We start from the raw sequence: 22,348 nt of genomic DNA on the forward strand, positions 1-22,348 counted from the left end.
CAAGACCCACTATCAATAGGAAATTTTTCAAGTATGAAATTTCCCAATGGTGAAATTTCCAACATTTATAAGTCTAAGAAATTTTGAGGTTTACAAAACCCATAGCCTAGAACAGTGATGGCATTAGAGACAGTGTTGAGCTCCACCCCCACCCTACCCCCGAGAATGCCAAGCCTGGCCCCCCACTTATCCCAGACAGGGTTGGGATGGACTGCTGGACTGAGGGGTAGGTAATGAGAGGTGCATGTGGAAAGGGGGAGGAGAGTGGCCCCAGAGCTCAGCTCCTTTCCAGCTATATGCCCAGCTATGAGCTATGCTCCCCTCAAATCTAGCTCCTCTCCAACCCACCATGGGGATCACCTTTGCTACAGACTCAATAGGCTACTATTGTCTGCACAGTTCCCTCACACAGCATGTGACCTCTTTTGCCCCAACACAACCCCTTACTCTAGACAGGGGAGGAAGGAAGAGTTCCCATTGGGCTCCTGGACAGAGGAGCAGGTGATAAATGTCCTTGGGCACATGGAGGGAGGGTACAGCTCCATCCCAGGCCATCTGACTTTCTAGTAACAAACTGGTGACTGCAGCCATGTCTAGAGACAGCTCTGCATGCCTTTTTTGGCACAAAAACAAGTGTCATTGGCTCACCATCACTGGCCTAGAAGTACCTGTTTGTTGAACCCATTTTTAAAGAAAATTTGATATATCAATTTATTTTGTTTTTACATCATAATCATCCTCAGATATATCACTAACCTCTACCCACAGAAAGCCACAGCTTTCAACAAAAGATTAAAGGAGAAAAATCAGTTCCATATAATTAACCTATATATCAAAAGTATATGCAATGTTACACATTGTTGGTCCCTCCCTCCACTTCTGAAAATGAAGGAGTACATATCTCTTAGATCAAACTGAGTCATTAAAACTAAAACAGGATTCAGCTTTGGTTGTTTCTGTCTTTTTTATTTACAATGTTGTACACATTATTGGTCCTGCTTACTTTGCTCTAAATCAGTTTATAGAATTCTTTCCATATTTCTTTTAATTCTTCAGTTGGCCCTTAACTTTGTTCTGAATCAATTAATATAATTCTTTCCATATTTCTTTGAGTTCTTCATGTTCATCCTTTCTTACAGTGAAGAATTATTCCATCATATTAATGGACTAGTAAGCTCATTCATACCCTAATCGATGGGCATCTACTTTCACACAATTCAATTTGGGTGAATTCATTGGTCACCCAGTCTAACCCAAATCCAAAAAGAAATCATATTGTAGGAAAACATGCAAAAAATGGTCACCTCACTTTTGTCTGAAGACATTCAAGGAAAAGGAACCCTTCACCTCCCTTAACAAAACTCCTTGAATAAGTGCAAATTCTTTTTTACATGACAGTTTTTCAAATACGAAAAGAGTCATGTTCCCATTTTTTCCTTCCCAGGTAACCATGTTCACTTCCTGTAAGCCCATTGCTTACAACATGGACTTAAGGTCTTTCATCATCCTAGCTGCCCTTCTCTAAATATTCTCCACCCTATCAATTTCAACCTTTTGACCTGCCACTCAACTCAGGTCAGATGAAGGCAGAGTAGAATAATACTATTAGCTCCCCAATTCCGAAAACCTATGTTTCACTTAATGTAGCCTATGATGGCATTAAGGTTTTTTTGTCCTCCACATCACACTGTTGCCTCATGTTGAGCTTGTAGGTCACCAAACTCCAAGATATATCTTAGAATTCCTATCTAACCATGCCTCTCCATCTTGTATTTGTGAATCTGAATTTTGCACTCTAGCATAAGACTTTTACATTTATCCTGACTGAATTTTACTTTATTAGATTTATCCTAATATTCCAGCCTTTCAATATTGTTCTGGTGTTTGCTCTCCATCTCCACTTTATATCACCTGGAAGTATGATAAATAGACTATCTAAGCCTTTCTCCCAGTCATGGACATAAATATTGTGGCACTGAGTCATGAACAGACTCCTGCAACACTTCACTGGAGATCTCCTGCTGATGCTGAACCACTAAAAGCTATTCTTTGTATTTATTATAATCAAAATGCTTCACTCCACTATGAATTCTTTGATGGATAATAAGATGCTTCCTCTCTCTGAAGGCTTTCCGACATTCATTACATTCAAAGGGTTTCTGATTAGCTTTAATTCTCTGGCAATTTTTGATTACTTCTCTATTAATGAAAGCTTTCCCTTGTTCTTTACGTTCCAAAGGTTGTTCAACAGTGTGAATTCTCTGATGAGACATAAGGTTTGCCTTCCTGCTGAAGGCTATCCCACATTCATTACATGCAAAGGGTCTTTCTCCAGTATGACTTCTCTGATGTCTAACAAGATTTGCCCTCCCACTGAACGCCTTTCCACAATCACATGTGAAGGGCTTTTCTCCAGTGTGAGTTCTCTCATGTCTAATAAGGTTTGCTCTCCCACTGAAGGCTTTCCCACATTCTTTACATGCAAATGGTTTCTCTCCAGTATGAGTTCTATGATGTCTATTAAGGCTTCCCTTTTCACTGAAAGCTTTCCCACAATCATTACATTCAAAAGGTTTCTCTCCAGTATGAGTTCTCTGATGGGTAATAAGGTGTCCCCTCTCACTGAAGGCTTTCCCACATTCACTACAAACAAAGGGTTTATCTCCAGTATGACTTCTCTGATGTGTAATAAGGTTTCTTCTTCGCCTGAAGGCTTTCCCACAATCATTACATGAAAAAGGCTTCTCTCCAGTATGAGTTCTATGATGGGTAATAAGGCTAGCCCTTTGGTTAAAGGCTTTCCCACACTCACTACATGTAAAAGTTTTCTCTCCTGTATGAATTCTTTGATGTCTAGTGAGGCTTCCCCTCTCACTGAAAGCTTTTCCACATTCATTACATGGAAAGGGTTTCTCTCCAGTATGAGTTCTCTGATGGGTAATAAAGTATCCCCGCCCACTGAAGGCTTTTCCACATTCATTACATGTAAAGGGTTTTTCTCCAGTATGAGTTCTCTGATGTGCAATAAGGTTTCCCCTCACACTAAAAGCTTTCCCACATTCACTACATTTAAAGGGCTTCTCTCCAGTATGAATCCTCTGATGGGTAATAAGGCTTCCCTTTTGTCTAAAAGCTTTCCCACATTCATTACATTCAAAAGGTTTCTCTCCAGTATGAGTTCTCTGATGACTAATGAGATTTTCCCTCCTGCTAAAGTCTTTCCCACATTCATTACATTCAAAGGGTTTCTCGCCAGTATGAATTCTCTGATGTGCAATGAAGTTTCCTCTCTCACTGAAGGCCTTTCCACATTCATTACAGTCAAAGGGCTTTTCTCCAGTATGACTCCTATGATGATAAATGAGACTTGCCCTCTGACTACAGGCTTGCCCACATTTATTACATGCAAAGGGTTTCTCTCCAGTATGAGTTCTCTGATGGGTAGTTAGGTTCCCCCTCTGGCTGAAGGTTTTCCCACATTCATTACAAGCAAAAGGTTTCTCTCTGGAATGAGTTCTTTGATGACTAATAAGGTTTTCCCTCCGGTTGAATCCTTTTCCACATTCATTACATTCAAAAGGTTTCTCTCCAGTATGAATTCTCTGATGTCTATTAAGGCTTCCCCTCTCACTGAAGGTTTTCCCACATTCATTACATTCAAATGGTTTCTCTCCAGTATGAATTCTCTGATGGATAATAAAGTGTCCACTCTCACTGAAGGCTTTCCCACATTCATTACATTCAAAGGGTTTCTCTCCGGTGTGAATTCTCTGGTGTCTATTAAGGCGTCCCCTTTCATTGAAGGTTTTCCCACATTTATTACATTCAAAGGGTTTCTCTCCAGTATGAATGTCTTGATGATTTTTGAGTATTTGACTGTCACTGAAGGTTTTCCCACACTCATTACATGCGAAGAGATTCTCTTTAGTATGAGTTTTCTGATGATTAATAAGGCTTTCCCTCCTATTGAAACTTTTCCCACATTCATTACATTCAAAAGGTTTCTCTCCAGTGTGAACCCTTTGATGTCTATAAAGGTGTTGCTTAATACTGAAAGCTTTCCCACAGTCATTACATTCAAATGATTTCTCTCTAGTATGGATTCTCTTATGGCCAATAAAGTATCTATTCTCGCTGAAAGTTTTTCCACACTCATTACATTCAAAGTGTTTCTCTCCAGCATGAATCCTCTGATGTCTATTAAGGTGCCCATGCTCTCTGAAAGCTTTATCACATATGTTACATTCAAAGGGTTTCCCTCTAATATGAATTCCCTGATGAGAAATAAGTCCCTTCTCATCGAAGGTTTTTCCAAATTCATTACACTCATAAGATTTCTCTCTAATATTAGTTCTTTTGTGTTTAATCAGGCTTTCTATATAACTGAAGAGTTTCCCATATTGCTTATACTCATGCTTATCTCTATTCTGATGGCCAATAAAATATGACCTTCGGTCAAAGGTTTTGCCACATTTACAATGTCCATGTCGCTTCTCTCCAGCATATGTTCTACGATATTTAATTAGGTCTGAGTGGTACCTGAAGGGCTTCTTGCATTTGGTATACTTAGAAAAATTCTTTCCTAATGCGAATGTATTACAAGTAATTAGGGCAGGAAAATCCTTGATACCCTTTGCAAGTGTCTTATATTTATGAAGACTTTTCCCCATTGTTCCTCTCCAAAGTGTAACAAAGACTGAACCAAAGTTAAATCTTCTCCCAAATGTATTACTGTGAAGTTTACTTCCTTTATTAAAAGTTGCTCTGGGAATGACTATTATTTTTCTGGACTGTCTCTCTGGATTGCACTTCAGTTTTTCTAAATTGACTTCATATTCCCCAGTTTCATCCATCTTGCAATGCCAGGCTTTGCCCTTTAGCAGATTTTTCTTGGATGATGCATCTATGCAAATGCTCTTTGTCAGATTTGAGTTCCTTGTTTTCAATTTGATCTTGTTACTAAGGGAATCTGAAAAAAATAAAAAATAAATCACTAGCCACTGATTCCTGAACTGAGGGCAAGGTGCCTTCTTTAAAGCAAGTTCTAGTTTCTATTTTTTCCAATTAGGAAAACATTGTTCCGTTATAACCAGAAAGTACAAGGGCTGTTTGTTATAACTAGAGTAAAACACAGAAAAAAAAGACAGCAATAGAGCACTTAGTTCTTTAGGAATGAGATGAGAAAATGTACATCCCCTATTTATCTGTAAAGACAAGGGGACTATACACTCAGACTCAAATGATAGGTTAATTTTTAAAATTAATTTATTTAAAAATTTCATTTCACACATGGCCAAGGATTGAATTGAATTTGTTAGACTACCCTTCTTTTTCTGTTCCTAATGGCACCTGAATATGTTACTTGTGTTTCTTGACAAAAAATAAAAATTTAAATATAAATTTTTTTAAAAGGTGACATAAGAGCAAAAGGTATCAATAAAAATAAAAAAGATAGCAAGAATTTTTTAAAAGGAGTATGAATTAGGAAAAGGCACCGAGGAAAAACCTTTTAAGTCTCCAAATTTGTAAAAAAGCAAATGAAAATATGTCTGAGACCCAATATTGAGTCCCTTAAACTAAAAAGACTTACAAAACGTAATGCTGGTAAGTTGTGGAGAAACAGGCAAGCTGTCCTCCAATGGGAGCACTATGAATGGCACACGCGATACAGTGATACAAAACACAAGTAATCAATGACCCCCATCATCACTCACCTAGACAAGAGTCTCCGAGACCTCCATCCTTCCAGACTGCTTCTTGTCTCTCCAACAGGGAGGTCACATCCAGTCTGGAAACAGGAATCCCTGAACATTGGGACAGAAATGAGAGTGAGGGAGATGGAAAGCAATGAGTATTTATTCTCCTCAAGGCCAAGCAAGGGTATCAGGGTGGCCAAAGGGTGGACTGAAATACTTTGTTTTGTCTTCTAGATCAGATCTTCTGCCTACCTACACTGCCTGTCCCAGATATGCCTTCTGGGTGACCAGCTCTACAGGCTGCCATCTGTGAGAGAGGAATGATCCAGAGACTTGGAGGGATAGAGCCTGGAGGGCATGTCGAGGTTTGCATCCACAATGGGGGATGGTGAGGGAGGTTTGGAATCTTGAGGGAAGAGGAGATTCCAGGGGGAGACAGTTAATCTCTCTCTTGCCTGAGGAAGCCAAGGGTGGCAGGCTGATCAGAGATTTCTCTCCTGAGCCATACAAAATCCCTCATTGATCCTAATCCCCAAACCACCACCCCCAAGACACCGAGAGTCATGGAAAAACCTGAGAAGAAGAACAGTATATCAGAAGATCTCACACAGCTCCTGTGATACCCTGAATCTGGACATTGGCTTTGCTGTGCTAAGACTGGGGGACACCAAACCCTGAGCCTCTTAGAGACCAGGCTGACAAGACTGGGTCTCTCAACTTTGGGGGGAGGGAGAAAGATATTTTTAGACAGATAGGGACTTTCCTTACCTTCTTTCCTATAAACTCCAACCTGCAGACATCTTGTTTATCTTACTCCTAACCACCATTTGTTAGAATAAAGTGTCAGTTATCTTAAATTTACTTCCTTATAATATTGAAGCAGGAGAGAGTAGACTTTTCTCTTTCCCCAAGGAAAAAGGTTCACCCATTAATCAGTTATTAGAGGAGAGTAAAGGCAGGGTTAGTAGAGAGACATATTTGAAGAAGACTGAATCCATCTCACCCTCCTTCTACTTTCTCGGATCATCTACTCTTTCTCCATTATACCCCAACCAACCCTCTAATACACATCCAAAGGTATCTTGCAATCTGGGCAACAGATGTCCTTTTTCTACTTGGACGATAAAGCCAAATTCTCTTCCAAATCCTTCCAAGTCCCTCTCAGAAAGCTCAAAAGCCTGATTTGATATGATCAAGAAAATGCTATTGCCAAAGAGGAGCCTCCCCAAGGATCTCTCCATCCCTAGAGATTATCATTTCAATCTGGACTCTCTAGTGGGTCTCCTCAATCCCAGAGGTAAACACCACTGGAAGGCAGATATGTAAAGTGGGTAGGCTGAACTGCCTTTAGGAAACTGCCCACCTCTTTCAAGGACCCCAAGCTTCCCCTGGCATTCCTTAGACAACAACATTCTCCTACGACTTCATTATGGGAGAACAGCTTAGGACAAAAGAGGTTTCCAAGAATTAAAAATGAATATCACACAGAGGACAAAAAATAAGAACAAGGTCATGGTGGACAGGTCTGACATTGCTTTCCTTGTGGTTCCTTGAAGACCCTCCATCTCCTGATTAGAGATGGCATTTTCAGTGGCAGTCCCCACACCTGGACGCCTTCCTTTCCTCACCTGTCTAGCTTCCTTCAGGTCACCACTAAAGCCCCAACGTCCACTGAAAGCCAATCCCAACCTCCCTTATTTCTAAGACTTTTCCTCTGCAGTTCATCTCCTATTTATTCTGCCCTTATCTTGTCTGTTCAAAGTGATCTGTGGGTTGTCTCTCCTATTTGACTGATCTTCCTGAGAGCAGGGATTGCTTTTGCCTCTCTTTGTATGTCCAATTCTTAGCGGAATGGTGCTGATACATAGTGGGGCTTCAGACATATTCACTGACTAATGAACAGGCTACATAATAGATAAGCAACGGGGAACTCTAAAGAACAGGAAGAAAAGACATCACTGGGGCAATGGATGTTAGGAAGAGAAGATGAGCTGGCGGTGAAGGTGAAGGTGAAGCATGACAGGTGGACTGCCTAAGAGCTCCTCTGGTAATCCCACAATATGTGTCATGAGAAAAAGAAGGCCCAGCACGTGGGACGGACCCAGTGAAAACTCTGGAGAGAACGCCAGAAAGAGCCCTGAAGGACGGTGACGGCACAAAGAGATTTCAGTCTGCAGCACAGGTGGGGAATGTCACATCACAGATCTGTTTGAGTATGGGTCAAGCTCTAAATTAGGCTCTGAAGGAAAATTACTTCATTTGATCAACTATGCTACGACAGGAAGTCCCTTCTATGTATCTTCACCATTCATTATGCACCTACCATGGGGCAAGTACTATACAAGACACTGGGCACTTGAAGACAGAGCTGCAATAATCAATGCCCACACAAAACCGCATTCAACTCAAGGACCAACTCAAACACATAAAGTAAAAACAAGATGTACAGAAAAGAAACGTGAGGTCATTTGAGGGAGGGGGCACAATTGGCTGTGGGGACCAATAAAGTCCTCTTGGAGGGATTACTTAAGTAATCATGGAAGTAGGAAGTAGACCATGCTGTGAGCTGGCCATTCCCCTGGATCCTGCAGGATGCAAATTGAAATGAGGTGTGAGAAGCCTGGAAAGGCAGGCAGGAGCCAATACCATTAAGGGCTTTGAATGATAAATAGAGAATTAAATGTAGAGTACATTCCAGAGGTACTCTGTTTATTGGCCATGAAGGATCTGGGATTCTTCTACAGTGAGAGGCAGTCTTGAGTATTCCTGCCCCATAAGCCAAAACTCAGTTCTGTGTTTCTCACGGAAAGAGCTGTACTTACCCACAGAGACCAGGTTCTCATAGTTCTCCAACATCACATCTCTGTACAGGGCTCTCTGGGCAGGCTCCAGACGTCTCCACTCCTCCTGGGTGAAATCCACAGCCACGTCCCTGAATGTCACCGATTCCTGAATCAAACACATCCCTGCTTAGCCAAGGATCACTTCTCCAAATGTTCACTGCTTTTCCACCTGGGGTCACTTGGTACTAGACCCAGTTTGAACACAGATGGATTTGATTACCCATGTTCACACTGACAAGCTGTGAATTTTAGATTTACTCCAGCCTGCTTAGTCTTTAGAATTCTAGCAACCAGGAATGTATACACCCCCACTTAAGGATTAAGTGTGGGGGAGGAAGGTCTATGACCCACATGTGCTAGCAAGTGAGAAATCAGAAATAACTGACTGACCCCCTGGGCTGTCCAAAAGCCAAGTTTAAGCCACCATTGGTACATGTGCGACACAGGAAGTGACAAAGAACTGCCTTTATATTTTGCGTAACTTCCTGTGAGAGGGTTGGGTGATGGAACTTGACTGTGGAGGAGCTCAAGCTTGAGACCTCAGACTGCTTCCCTTAGATGATCGTGTGATGAGTGCAAGGCTTACTTCCCTTTCCTTGCCTTTTCTGGAGGCAACAGCCTCTGGAAAGGCCATCACTTGGGATTCCCTTTTCCTTGGCTTTCTGGAGTCACTAGCCTCTGGAGAGACCCCTTGACTGCGGCCTCTGAACTCCTGCCTGGTTCAGACCAGGGCAGGGCAGCTATCCTTCCTTTTTTCCTCTCTCTCATTCTTAATTTCTTCTTTCTATTGTAAATAAATCACCATAAAATTCCATTCTGACTTGAGTATTTTCATTGGGATTTAGAATTTAAATCCCTGGCGACCAACTAAAAAACATAAATTCAGTCCAACCATAAGTTTTATCCCTAATGAAGCCTTTCCAAAAGGAAAACCCCAGAAAACCATGCTCTTTATTTTTTAAAAAACATTCATTTTGAAGAAAAACAACTGCTTGAATACATGGATCGAAGGGATATGGCTGGGGATGTAGACTCTAAATGAACATCCTAATGCAAACATCAACAACAACGAAATGGGTTCTGATCAAGGACACAAGTAATACCCAATGAAATTGCAGTTTGGTTGCTGGAAGAGTGGGTGGAGGGGAGGGAGGGAAATAATGTGATTCTTGTAACCAAGGAATAATGTTCTAAGTTGACTAAATAAACTAATTCAAATGGGAAAATAAAAAATAAAACATTCATTTTTACTCAAGTTTTGAGTTCCACATTTTTTCCCCCTTCCCACCATCTCCATCACTACCACCCATCCTTTCCCCCTCCCTCAGACAGTAATAGATCCGATATAGATTTTATATGCTTACATGCAATCATGTAATATTTTTCCATATTAGTCATTTTGGTCATTAGTCACTTCCACAACATTTTGTGGAAGAGCTCTCAAACCAAAAAAAAAAGGGGGGGGGGAAGAAGCCAAAAGTGAAATATAATAAGTTTCAGACTTTGTTAGTTCTTTCTCAGGAGGCAGGTGGCATTGTTCATGTGAGTCTCTGAGACTGTCTGGGATTATTATTGCATTACTAATAATAACTAGGTAATTAGTAGCTGTTAGTAAAAAAAAAATTGCTGCCACTGTGTACAACATTCTTCAGTTCTACTCACCTCATTTCACATCAGTTCATGTCTTTCCAGATTTTTCTGAAATCATCCTACTTGTCATTTCTTATAGCACAATATTATTCTATCACAATCATATACAACTTGCTTAGTTATTCCCCCAACTGATGGGCAATCCTTTGATTTCCAATTCTTTACTACCCGAAAAAGAGCCTCTAGAAATATTTTTGTACAAACAGGTCCTTTTCCCTGTTTGGAGGATCTCTTTGGGAAAAAGACCTAGTAATGATACTGAGTTTTAGAAACCTTTGAGTATTGCTCCTATTTGCCCTCTAGAAGGGTTGGATCAGATCTCAACACCACCAACAGTGTATTAGTGTCTCAATTTTCCCGCATCCCTTCCAACATTTACCATTTCCTTTTCTGTTAATCTAATAGGTGTGAGATGATACCTCATAGTTGTTTTAATTAGCATTTCTCTAGTCAAGAATGATTTCCAGCATTTTTCCATATGACTCTACATGCATGCCCTTTACTCCTAAAGTCCCAAACAACACAAGAGAATCAGCCTCCATTTGACAATTAGATATGCAACACTAAGATTGGCAATAACAGTCCAAATAGTAATTTCTCTTTAGACACTTTACAGAAATCCCTCTCCATTAGGATCAACGCATTCAGGAGGCAATATCCCTACAAAGGCTAGAACAAGCTTAGAGTTCTCTGTAACATTTCTAAACACTAATGGTATTTGGCCTTCTCTTGGGGCATCACCTTCTTTGCTTCTTGGTGATTTTGAACATGCACTATTATAGACCTCTGAATATTGGATTTTGTTCAGGGAATCAAATACTTTTTATAGTCAGTGGATTAAACTAGTGGGTCCTGATGTTAGTTGCTCCTTTCATTTAAATTTCTGATTTCTGTGGAGTGGTAGTACCTAGTAGAAAATCATCTGAAAAATACTGCTGGCTCCTTCTTCCTGCTTTCATCAAGGATATCCCCATTATATCTAAGGGTTTTTTCTAATGAAGATTTTATAGAGATAAGAAAGTAAACTCAGAAAATAATAATTAAACTTTTTGATGGAACTTTTTTTAGAAGTAATAACATTCCATCATCTTTTTTTTTTTAAAAATCCTTTCCTTCCATCTAGGAGTCAATACTGTGTATTGGTTCCAAGGCAGAAGAGTGGTCAGGGCTAGGCAATGGGGGTCAAGTGACTTGCCCAGGGTCACCCAGCTAGGAAGTGTCTGAGTCCAGATTTGAACCCAGGACCTCCTATCTCTAGGCCTGGCTCTCAATCCACTGAGTCACCCAGCTGCCCCCTCTACCCCCCCCCCCAATCAACTTTTCTAAGTAGCTAGAAAGTGCTCTTGAATGGAATTTGGAAATCAATTTTTCAGTGCTGTAACTGGGCAGTTTCCAACAATCCTCTTCCCCTTTGTGACAGAGGCTGGCACTAAAGAAAAAGTGCCAGACTGAAGAGTATATGAAATTGATCACCTCACCAGGGGAGGGGCCCCAGGAGTAAAAATCCAGGAGGAGTAGTCTCTGGGGGAGAGAGCAGTGAGGCTCTCGGTCTTGAGATGTCAAAGAGAGAAGGTGGGAAAAAGACTTTCTCCTGAAGGTTACCCATTTTTCCTGCTGGTGACTGGAAATCTTTCCTCCCAACACTTCCCAATTGAAGGAACTTTCTGAAGAGAATGAGCAGACTTTACCTCAGCTCCTGTTGCACAGGGGTGAGTCAACATGACTTTCTCATGGGGGCTCAGGCTTCCAAGGCCTGAGTTTTTCCCAAACTCGAGGAGGGAGGGAAAAGGGTTTAGATAGAGACAGGGATCCCTTTTCCCCCACTTTCCTTTTCCCATTCTTCCCTGCCTGTTATTCCTTTTGTATTACCTGACTGAGTTGACATAAAAAGTTATCTGTTCCCCAAGCTGAGTGTGAGTGAACAGATAGATCAAAGGGAGACCTTTCAGTAGAGTAGTGGAGGGGGGACAAGAGGGACAAGAGCAAATTGGGGAGAACAGGTTTAGCTAAGGAGGGAAGGCAGAAGGGGGAAAATCTTCAAAGCCCCTCTCCTCTCTCTGAGCCAACCCATTACATCTGCTATCTCCCCTGTACCCCGCTTTGTGGAAGGGGGTTCTCTTCTCTTTCCCCCTCTCCATAGTGAAAGTTCAAGCTTCCCACGGGGTACAAATCTGCTCTTTTATCTTTTTTTTTTAAAAGACATCTTCCCCTACCAATCTATACCTGGACTCATCAGTGCCTTCCTGATGTGTGTGTGTGTTTTTTTAGGGTCTTTTATCTTTCTTTATGAGGTATGTAAATATGTCTTTAATGTCACTCAGGGCAAAAAAGAGATTGTCACAGATCTCCAGACAAAGGCTTACCATGTCACTATTTATCCTCATTCTTGTTTCATCCATAGACTGACAGGAAGGAAGACCTGAGTTAATTAGGTCTCAGGATGAGTTGTCTATAAACCTGTTTTTCCCTCTAATATTTATTTTTATGTTAGGACATGAACCTATGAGCAATTAGAGAGCCAAGCTGGAAGGGACCCAAGAGGTATGTGGTCCAATTCAGACACAGGGCTCATGACACTGCATCCCTGAGTAATTGCTCAAACACAAGTGGAAGTCCTCCATAAGGAAGAACTCATCATCTGCTGAGGCATCCATTCTACTTTCTAACAGCTATCACTTTCAGGAAGCCTGTCCTGTCTTCACATAACTACATAGCAACCCCTTCCAATGTCCACTCAACACTCTTAGTTGTGTCCATTGAAGCCAAGCAGAACCAATCTATTGTCTCTTCCTCATGAATGTCCAATAAATATATTCACCAAATTCTTGTGTTCCCCTTAAATAAATCGTCTTTAACCCAATTATCCTAAATTGATTGAATAATGGATTCTCCTTTGACAAGAACTCAAGCCCCTTCTCCATCCTAACAGCCTCTTTTGGACATTCTTCTGCTTGTCAACTGGCCTTCTTAAAAAGTGGGGCTGTAGTGCTCTCTTTGGCAGCACATATACTAAAATTGGAACAATACAGAGAAGATTAGCATGGCTCCTGCACAAGGATGACACGCAAATTCGTGAAGCATTCCATATTTTTAAACATTGTACTAGAAACACTAGCAGTAGCAATCAGGGAAGAAAAAGAAATTGAAGGTATTAAAATTGGCAATGAGGAGACCAAGTTATCACTCTTTGCAGATGATATGATGGTTTACTTAAGGAATCCTAGAGAATCAACAAAATAAACCCGCATAAGTCATCAGCATTTCTATATATCTCCAACCCATTTCAGCAGCAAGAATTAGAGAAATTCCATTTAAAATCACCCTAGACAATATAAAATACTTGGGAATCTATCTGCCGAGACAAACACAGGAACTATATGAATACAACTACAAAACACTTTCCACATAGTTAAAACCAGATCTAAACAATTGGAAAAACATTGATTGCTCATGGGTGGGATGAGCTAACATAATAAAAACTACAATCCTACCCAAATTAATTTACTTATTTAGTGCCATACCCATTGAACTACCAAAAAACTTCTTTACTGAATTAGAAAAAACCATAACTAAGTTTATTTGGAAAAACAAAAGATCAAGGATATCCAGGGAAATCATGAAAAAAAATGCAAAGGAAGGAGGACTTGCAGTCCCAGATCTCAAACTATACTATAAAGCAGTGGTTATCAAAACAATTTGGTACTGGCTAAGAGACAGAAAGGAGGATCAGTGGAATAGACTTGGCATCAATGATCTCAGCAAGACAGTTTATGACAAATCCAAAGACCCCAGCTTTTGGGACTAAAATCCACTATTTGATAAAAACTGCTGGGAAAATTGGAAGACAGTATGGGAGAAATTAGGTTTGGATCAACACCTCACACCCTACACCAAGATAAATTCAGAATGGGTGAATGACTTAACATAAAGAAGGAAACTATAAGTAAATTAGGTGAACACAGAATAGTATACATGTCAGACCTTTGGGAGGGGAAAGATTTTAAAACCAAGCACGACTTAGAAAGAGTCACAAAATGTAAAATAAATAATTTTGACTACATCAAATTAAAATGTTTTTGTACAAACAAAACCAATGTAACCAAAATCAGAAGGAAAGCAACAAATTGGGAAACAATCTTCATAAAAACCTCTGACAAAGGTTTAATTACTCAAATTTACAAAGAGCTACATCAATTGTACAAAAAAACCTAGCCATTCTCCAATTGATAAATGGGCAAGGGACATGAACAGGCACTTCTGAGCCAAAGAAATCAAAACTATTAATAAGCACATGAAAAAGTGTTCTAAATCTCTTATAATCAGAGAGATGCAAATCAAAACAACTCTGAGGTATCATCTCACACCTAGCAGATTGGCTAACATGATAGCAAAGGAAAGTAATGAATGCTGGAGGGGAAGTGGCAAAGTAGAGACACTAATCCACTGCTGGTGGGGTTGTGAATTGATCCAACCATTCTGGAGGGCAATTTGGAACTATGCCCAAAGGGTGATAAAAGACTGTCTGCCCTTTGATCCAGCCATAGCACTGCTGAGTTTGTACCCCAAAGAGATAATAAGGAAAAAGACTTGTACAAGAATATTCATAGCTGCGCTCTCTGTGGTGGCCAAAAATTGGAAAAGGAGGGGATGCCCTTCAATTGGGGAATGGCTGAACACATTGTGGTATATGTTGGTGATGGAATACTATTGTGCTGTAAGGAATGAACTGGAGGGATTCCATGTGAACTGGAACGACCTCCTGGAATGAATGCAGAGTGAGAGGAGCAAAGCCAGGAGAACATTGTACACAGAGACTAATACACTGTGGCACAATCAAAGGTAATGGACTTCTCCATTAGTGTCAATGCAGTGTCCCTGAACAATCTGCAGGGATCTAAAAAACACTATCCAGAAGCAGAGAACAAACTGTGGGAGTAAAAACACTGATGAAAAGCAATTGCTTGACTACAGGGGTGGATGGGGATATGACTGAGGAGAGACTCTAAATGAACATTCTAATGCAAATACCAACAACACAGAAATGGGTTCGAATCAAGAACACATGTGACACCCAGTGGAATCGCGCGACGGCTATGGGAGATGTAGTGGAAGGGGTGGGGAGGGAAGAAAAGAAAATGATCTTTGTTTCCAATGAATAATGTTTGGAAATGACCAAATAAAATAATGTTTAAAAAAAAAAAGTGGGGCTGCAGAGGAAATACAATCCTCTGAACTGTGAAGTCATGTGAGGCACCCAAGCCAAGGAGGGCAGCTTCTGTCTCTTCCTCCCAGCCTCTCCTATTTTTTCTTTCTGTCTCCTCCTGCCACTGTCTTTTTCTTAGAGCTTTCGATTGTTTCTTATCTGTATATATGTGTGTACTCACTAAAAGAAAGGATGACCTTTGTGGGAAGAGGTGGCTTCACTCTTACCTTTGTGTCCCCCATGCCTGGCACACAGGAAGCACCTAATAATACATGTTGAAATGAAGGAGAGAGAGGGGAAAAGATAAGAAAGAAAGGATTAGGAAGAGAAGAGGGAAGGGGTTTGGGGAAGAACTTGAACTCACCTGAAATGTGGTAATGAGGAATGCAGAAGTCCTTCCCTCCTTATCCTCCATCCTGCTGTCTTGGGAAAGGACAAAGTCTTGAGAAGGCTGAGCTGGAGGAAAAATAAATCATGAAGGAAGGCAACCAGCTCTGCCTGTGTCCCTTAGACAAGCCCTCACAACCCCCCTAGCCCTTCTGCATTAAGATCACCCCTCCATCCACTTGCACAACTCAATTACTGCTAAAAAATGTCCAGAAGTTCTCTTTTATCTAAGTGGACTACCTATTCCTTTCCCCTTCACATACGCTTTCAATACTTTGGAAGAAATCTACCAGGGAATTCTAGAGGAGTAGCAAGGAAGAGGACAAAGGACAGAAGATACAGTCAGCTGCTATAATTATCCATCTCTAGCCTGATGATCTGTCTTCACAAAAACTTTCCTGAAGAAGTTGTTTTCCTGTGTCCCACAGGGGGAAGATTCCCTTCTCTCTGACAACCCTTTGGAAATCCTCACCTCTGTCCCCAAGTACTCAGGCCAAATCCTCCACAGTTATGACCTCCATACTATTTTTCCAACATGACTTCACTCAAGTACTCTTGGTCCAGCCAGGATGACCAGGAATTGCAGGACCTTTCAGGACCTCTTCCTTCACATCAGTCACTGCCTGGGAACTCCAGGGAAAGGAGTCAGGGCAAATGTCTTTTCCTCGGAACATCCTTCACCACCTTCCCCTTCCAGTAAAGCTGGGACCTGGGGACTCAAAAGCAAAATCACTTTTTCTGAGGACTTCACTCTGGGGCTCAGATTCCCACTCGCAGCTGAGATCCTGGTACTACCAGCTGAAACTATGAGGATACTACCCAGGGCTACATGTACCAGAGATGATGGAGGCAGCAAAAAAGGTCTCAAATCACAATCACACAAGTAACTCGGGCACTTAGGAGAAATCCAAAGCCTTACACATGCAAAAAAAACTGATGACAAATTTCAGTTTTTAAAGAAACATTTAAGGGAAAAAACTCTATGCTTTGTACCCACAGAAGGAGAACCAAGATACCATAGTCTAATAAAATGGTCAGCAATTCCTAAGAGGCTATGGGAATTTGGTGAGGAATGTTTTGGCCAAAGCAAAATATCATCACATTTGTGTGCCCACACACATGCACGCATGCACACATTTTGTTCAGGTTGCATACTCCAGGGAATTTTCCAAGATGATCATTTAATAAAACATTTAATCATAAAAGATATTATTTTATTTATCAAACTAAAGAAAGTAAAGCTTAACTAACTTTAGTTTCTTTTTAAATTAACAAGTAAGCTTTACTTTAAAATACAAACTTTTACTCAAATCCTTCCTTTATTATACATTCAGAATAACCTGTAGGTCTCACTTTTTTGTCTAAAAAACCCATCTTTTCCAATAGGACCCTCCTCTCCTGTCCTACACTTCACCATCAAGGCTAATGGAGGAGGGACTAGTGACCAGAGCCACATCCCTTTAAATTATATATTTTTTGCCTTTCCTGCCCATACCAATGGAGACCCTGAAAAACGAAGTGAACAGAGGAGTGAAAGGGGAACAAAAATGTCTGACTGAATTTCCCCTAAGCAGGCTGGAGTCTACTAACAGAAGAGGTAGAGGCCTTCTTAGGGACAAAGGAGAAAGGCAGAATCTACCGGACTCAACAGGACTGGGCTCACCAAGCAGAAACATCCCCAGAGAAGGGAAAGCAAGAGAGCAGAGAAGACAGTTGTGGACTGAATGGTCACCAAATCACTACAGATTAGTCTGGCACTAGACTCACAGAAGTAGGAGAGGGGAAATGAGTAAGAAGTGGGGAAAAAGAAGCAGGAATTGATCACAGAGATTGTAACTGAAAGACTGTAAGGATAATTTTAGTGTTTTGACTTAAATCTAAATAATTGGTTGCCAGGGATGATTCCCAAATAATAAAATTCCCAAGTCAGCTGGAAATTATGGAGATTTTAATTAATATAGAGAGAAGGAATTAAGGAAGAGCAAGAGAGAGCGAGAGAGAAAGAGAAAGAGAGAGAGAGAGAGAGAGAGAGAGAGAGAGAGAGAGAGAGAGAGAGAGAGAGAGAGAGAGAGAGAGAGAGAGAATTAATTTAGACTGCTCTGGCTCAGGCTGAGCCAGGCAGTAATTAAAGGCCTTGGACAAAGTGGCCTTCGTGAGTCTAAAGGAAAGGGAGTCAGTCTTATCACTCACCACGAGACCATCTCCAAGCTGGGTTCCAGTCCTCCACTGAACTCAATCTCCTGAACTGAGTTCAGACTCCCTGAACACTCCAAACTAAATTCCCTGAACTGACTTTTTACCCCTCCTTTTAAAGAAATTTTCTCTTATGTCACCTCCCCTAAATTTTCACGCCTACCAATCACAGTAGATGCTTTTTTCCAGGACTGCCCATTCTTAGTTCTCACCACTCTTTAGTTCTCACCTTCTCTGGTTAGAATATATCTTCTGAGTACTTCACACTTCTTTGTTAAGCTTGCCTTTTGTGAGTTACTTGACCTTTTTGTGATTAATTTAACCTTTACAGGTACCTAACATCTTTTTGTATTAGATCTAAAAATAGACTTAGCTTAAGGTTCTAGCTTCACTATAAGGTATGAGTTAAGTACCTTCATTGTTCAATCAAGAGTTTACAACTTTATCTTCCCCTAAAGTATGTCTAAGTATGGGTGGAGTAAGGTAAAGTTCCCAAGACATTCCTGATTCTTGTTAGACCAAGTATCTCCATTGTTACAATAAGAAAATAGCTAAATCAAATCTTCTAAAGTACAGTATGAGTAGTTTTTAAGATTCACAGGACTCCAGAGAATGGAAGGTGCACTAGCCTGAGGCAAGCTCAAGATCCCAGCACATAAGAGTATGCCTGAACACAATGTACATGGACACACACATTTATCCACTTGAAATGTCACACATACAAAGATTTACACACATATCAAAACACTAATACTCACTTGTATTACCTTACGTGCCACACACCTACTCAAATCAACCAAGTAATTAATAAGCATTTCTTAGTCAGACAATAAACATTTGTTCAGGACCCACTATGTGTTAGATACTGCAGATACCAAGGCAAAAGACAGTTCTTGCCTTCAAGAAGCTCATTCGCTAATTGGGGAGAAAATATGCAAATAAATATGTACAAACTCAGAAGAAACTGGAAATAGAGACTGGGAAATGCTTCCTGTAGAAAGCTAAGACTTGAAGGAAGTCAGGGACACTAAGAGGTAGGAAGAGGATCCCAGGCATGGAGGACAGTCTTTATCATTAGAGTGCAGAATGTGAGAAGACTAAAAAGGGCAGGTTATTAAGTACGGGGTGATATGAACAGATCTGAGCTTAAGGAAATCACTTTAGTGGCTGAGTGGAGGATGGAATGAAATGGTGAGAGACCAGAGGCAGGTGCACCTTTCCCCCCAAAAGCTACTGTAATGAGACTCCTCCACTGGTGGTAATGCAATGACCCTGAACAACCTAGAGCGGTACAGGAGAAAAAACACTATCCACATCCAGAGTAAAAACTGTGGGAGTAAAAACACTAAAGAAAAACTACAGCTTAATGACATGGGTCGAAGGAGATATGAATGGGGAAATAGACTCCAAATGAACACCCTACTGCAAATACCAACAACATGGAAAGAGGTTCTGATCAAGAACACAGGCGATACCCAGTCAAACTGAGCATCGGCTATAGGAGGGGAGGGAGAGGAGAGGGAGGGAAATAAAATGATTTTTGTAACCAAGGAACAATGTATGAAATTAAAAAAAAAAAGCTACTGTAATAGTCCAGGCATGAAGTGATGAGGATCTGCCCCAGGGCAGTAGAAATATCAGAGAAAAGAAGAGAGTACATAGGAAAGATGCTGCAATGGACAAGAGATGTTCCAGAGATGAAATTGACAAGGGATGCTGTCCAAGTGTGTATTGGACAAGAGATGCTTCAGAGGTGACACTGACAAGAGATGCTGCACAAATGACATGCACAAGAGATGCTGCAGAGGTAACATCAATAAGACATGCTGCAGAGGTGAAATGGAAGGCCTGGCAAAAGCAAGGACATATGTGGGTGAGTGAGTGGAACTGAGGGTGACATTTATGTCATAAGCCTGGATGCCTGAGAAGATGGTAGTAAGGTGGTATCCTTGACAGTAATACGGAATGTTAGAAGAAGAGAGTCTGAGGTTGAAAGAATAAGTCAGTTTAGACATATAAGGAGTTGGAAATGTGAGGGGGCAGAGAGGTTTAGTCATGATAATTACATTTGAGAATCATTAGCATGGAAATAATTGAACTTATGGGAGTTTATGAGATTACCAAATGAAACGGGACAGAGGGAATAGAGAAGAAAGCCCAGGACAGAACCTGTGGAACATTCAAGGTTAGCAGGCATGGCTTGAAGATCCAGCAAAGCTGACAGACATGAATCAGTCAGATAAGCTGGAGGAAAATCAGGAGAGAAAGAGAGGTGCCCCAAAAAACTAGAGAAAAGAGCGTATAAAGGAAGAGAGTGACAGTGTCCAAGGCTGCTGACAAGTCAATAATGAGAGCTAAAAAAAAAGGCAACTGGATTTGGCAATTAGATCACTGATAACTGGAGAGAATAGTTTCAGTGGAACGATGACATCAGTAGCCAAACTCTAGAGGGCTAAAATGAAAGCAAGAGGAAAGGAAGTATACACACCTATTGTAATTTTGAATGTAGTCACAAAAGGGAGGAGAAATATGAAAGGACAGCTAATAAAAGCTAGATGGGAAAAGTGAGTTTTTTGAGGATGGTACACCTAGGATGTACTGCCATCAAGGAAATTCGTCTGGGATATGTTGGGGAAGACACAATATGTACATAAATAGGAATATACATTTGCTACCAAAGGAAAGACAAGTTTAGGATCTTGGACTTTCTATATACATTTCTTTAAAATTTAACTTTTTAAGTATTTCCCCCTTAAAAAAAACTGATCTTCTTGAAAGCATTGTTCAAAACATTTTATGTGTGGCTTCTTGGCATTTGGGGAAATACAGTATCTAAACGGTGCCACTTGCCCAGATGGAAATGCCGTGGCCACTCACACGCCTAATCCCACTACTGATCTATGCAGCTGATGGGGAGCGAGGTTGCGTGCGTCTGCCAGAAGAGAGGGCTCCCATGGAAGATGGGAGAAAAGGAAGCCAGACACATTCGCCCCCACGCAGCCGCATGCACCCAACAGATGCTTGCACGCCCACTTGCGCTGACACGCATCTAGCATACACACACCGATCGCGTGCACACACATCCTTTGACACGCGAGAACAGGATCCCAGAGTCACCGGCAAACTCCCAGAACAGGAGGTGGGGGGCCCGGGTAGGGTGTAAATGGGGTTTCGAAGCAGCGCGTGCGCAATGGCACGATTATCGCCGTTGCGCTCTCATTCCGCCAGTGGCTCAGGAAGCTGTCGGATTGCGCGTGTGCACTCGCACTGACCTTACGGTAGGGACAGCTCTCGCGAGTCCTGCCCTCGCTCCCTGAGCCGGTGCAGCACCCACCCCTAGGGAGGGGGAGGGGAGCTCAATCCTACCTTTCCTTCCTCGCTTTTGTGGCTGCAAAGGAGCTTATAGTAGGGAAGGGACAGCGGAGAACCAGCGAGGCGCATGCGCACTCGCTCCCTTATCCTCTGGCTCAGCGACCCAGAGCTCTAATCAGAGAGGAAGAAGGGCTGCTCCCATAATGCACTTCACTCTGCGGCTATATGGCCGGGCTAGAAAACTGTATGGCTGGCCGAGGCGTCGTGGAGCCTTCCGCAAAGCAGTCTGGGAAATTAAGTGCTACTACTGAAGGCCTCGCCTGCGCCCGCTTTAGAGCCTCCGATCGGAACTCCATCTCCCACAAGGCACCGTGGACTTCCCTCCCTAGGTGCTGAGTCTGCGCACTGGATAGAGGCTTGGGGCTCTTCCTTTGCTAGCTTTGACTTTCGTTTCTTCGTGCTCCTTCCGGGTTCCCATATTCCTTCGAAATGTTGTTAATAGTGACCGCTCTGCCGAGCCCCTATTGAACGGTTGAGTACCCCACTTCTCGCTGGGTCTCGTTTACTCGTCCATCCAATGGACGGGTTGGACTCAGTGACCCCCCAAGGCCTCTTGCAGCAGCTCCAGCCTAGTGAGCTTGTCACTCCTTGTCCAATTCTGGGGATGGAGAAGAGCAGGATTAGTCCCCCCCCACCCTTTTTAGGGAAATGAGGCCTCTTGGCCCCATGAAGCCCACCATTTTCATAGGAGCTTGCTAGAGCCACGCTTCGCTCCCTGGTGGTTACTTGGGACTTTTGTCACTTAACTTGATGCTGATCCCGAGCACCAGCTTGGGCACAGCCCATTCATAGGCTTCCAGAGCAAGACAGGAGAGGGTCCCCGTGAGGAAATGTGCTCAAAGGGTCTGTGTCGGGGATTTGTTCCAAGGCAGGCAGGCAATAAAGAACCAAATCTCCCTTAGATTCAGAAGGAATTCAGTCCCAAACAAATCAATCTGTCTGCAGCTGGAAAATTAGCTTGGTAGATGGTGCCAGGAGCTGGCCTAAGACCCATGCCTGCCAGG

The 22,348-nt window shown here is 41.8% G+C and overlaps 1 protein-coding gene and 1 non-coding gene across 3 annotated transcripts; one reads left to right on the plus strand and one right to left on the minus strand.

The window, feature by feature from the left end:
* Positions 1–945: 945 nt before the first annotated feature.
* Positions 946–21,885, minus strand: LOC100025225 (zinc finger protein 569-like). Of its 2 annotated transcripts, XM_007486151.2 has the most exons (6): positions 21,339–21,885; positions 16,252–16,488; positions 15,757–15,848; positions 8,519–8,645; positions 5,715–5,804; positions 946–4,969 (listed from the first exon to the last, which is right to left on the minus strand). In XM_007486151.2, the coding sequence occupies exons 3-6, from the start codon at positions 15,805–15,807 to the stop codon at positions 2,043–2,045; spliced, it is 3,195 nt and encodes a 1,064-aa protein (XP_007486213.2). In that variant the 5' UTR covers positions 15,808–15,848; positions 16,252–16,488; positions 21,339–21,885; the 3' UTR covers positions 946–2,042. The 2 variants fall into 2 exon arrangements, with proteins under 2 accessions (XP_007486213.2, XP_007486212.2); XM_007486150.2 differs by lacking the exon at positions 16,252–16,488.
* Positions 13,175–13,281, plus strand: LOC130457649 (U6 spliceosomal RNA). Its single transcript, XR_008916941.1, has one exon. It is a non-coding gene; the product is annotated as a U6 spliceosomal RNA (small nuclear RNA).
* Positions 21,886–22,348: the final 463 nt, after the last annotated feature.

The sequence above is a fragment of the Monodelphis domestica genome, chromosome 2, assembly GCF_027887165.1.
Source record: "Monodelphis domestica isolate mMonDom1 chromosome 2, mMonDom1.pri, whole genome shotgun sequence".
Lineage (NCBI taxonomy): Eukaryota > Metazoa > Chordata > Mammalia > Didelphimorphia > Didelphidae > Monodelphis > Monodelphis domestica.

What these genes read in the sequence shown, in the direction of transcription:
- LOC100025225 (XM_007486150.2), bottom strand. Translation starts at nt 15,807, where the DNA reads ATGGAGGATAAGGAGGGAAGGACTTCTGCATTCCTCATTACCACATTT. An exon ending in TGAGAACCTGGTCTCTGTGG is followed by an intron (nt 5,805 to 8,518) that starts GTAAGTACAGCT and finishes CCCAATGTTCAG; the next exon opens with GGATTCCTGTTTCCAGACTG. An exon ending in TCTCGGAGACTCTTGTCTAG is followed by an intron (nt 4,970 to 5,714) that starts GTGAGTGATGAT and finishes TATTTTTTTCAG; the next exon opens with ATTCCCTTAGTAACAAGATC.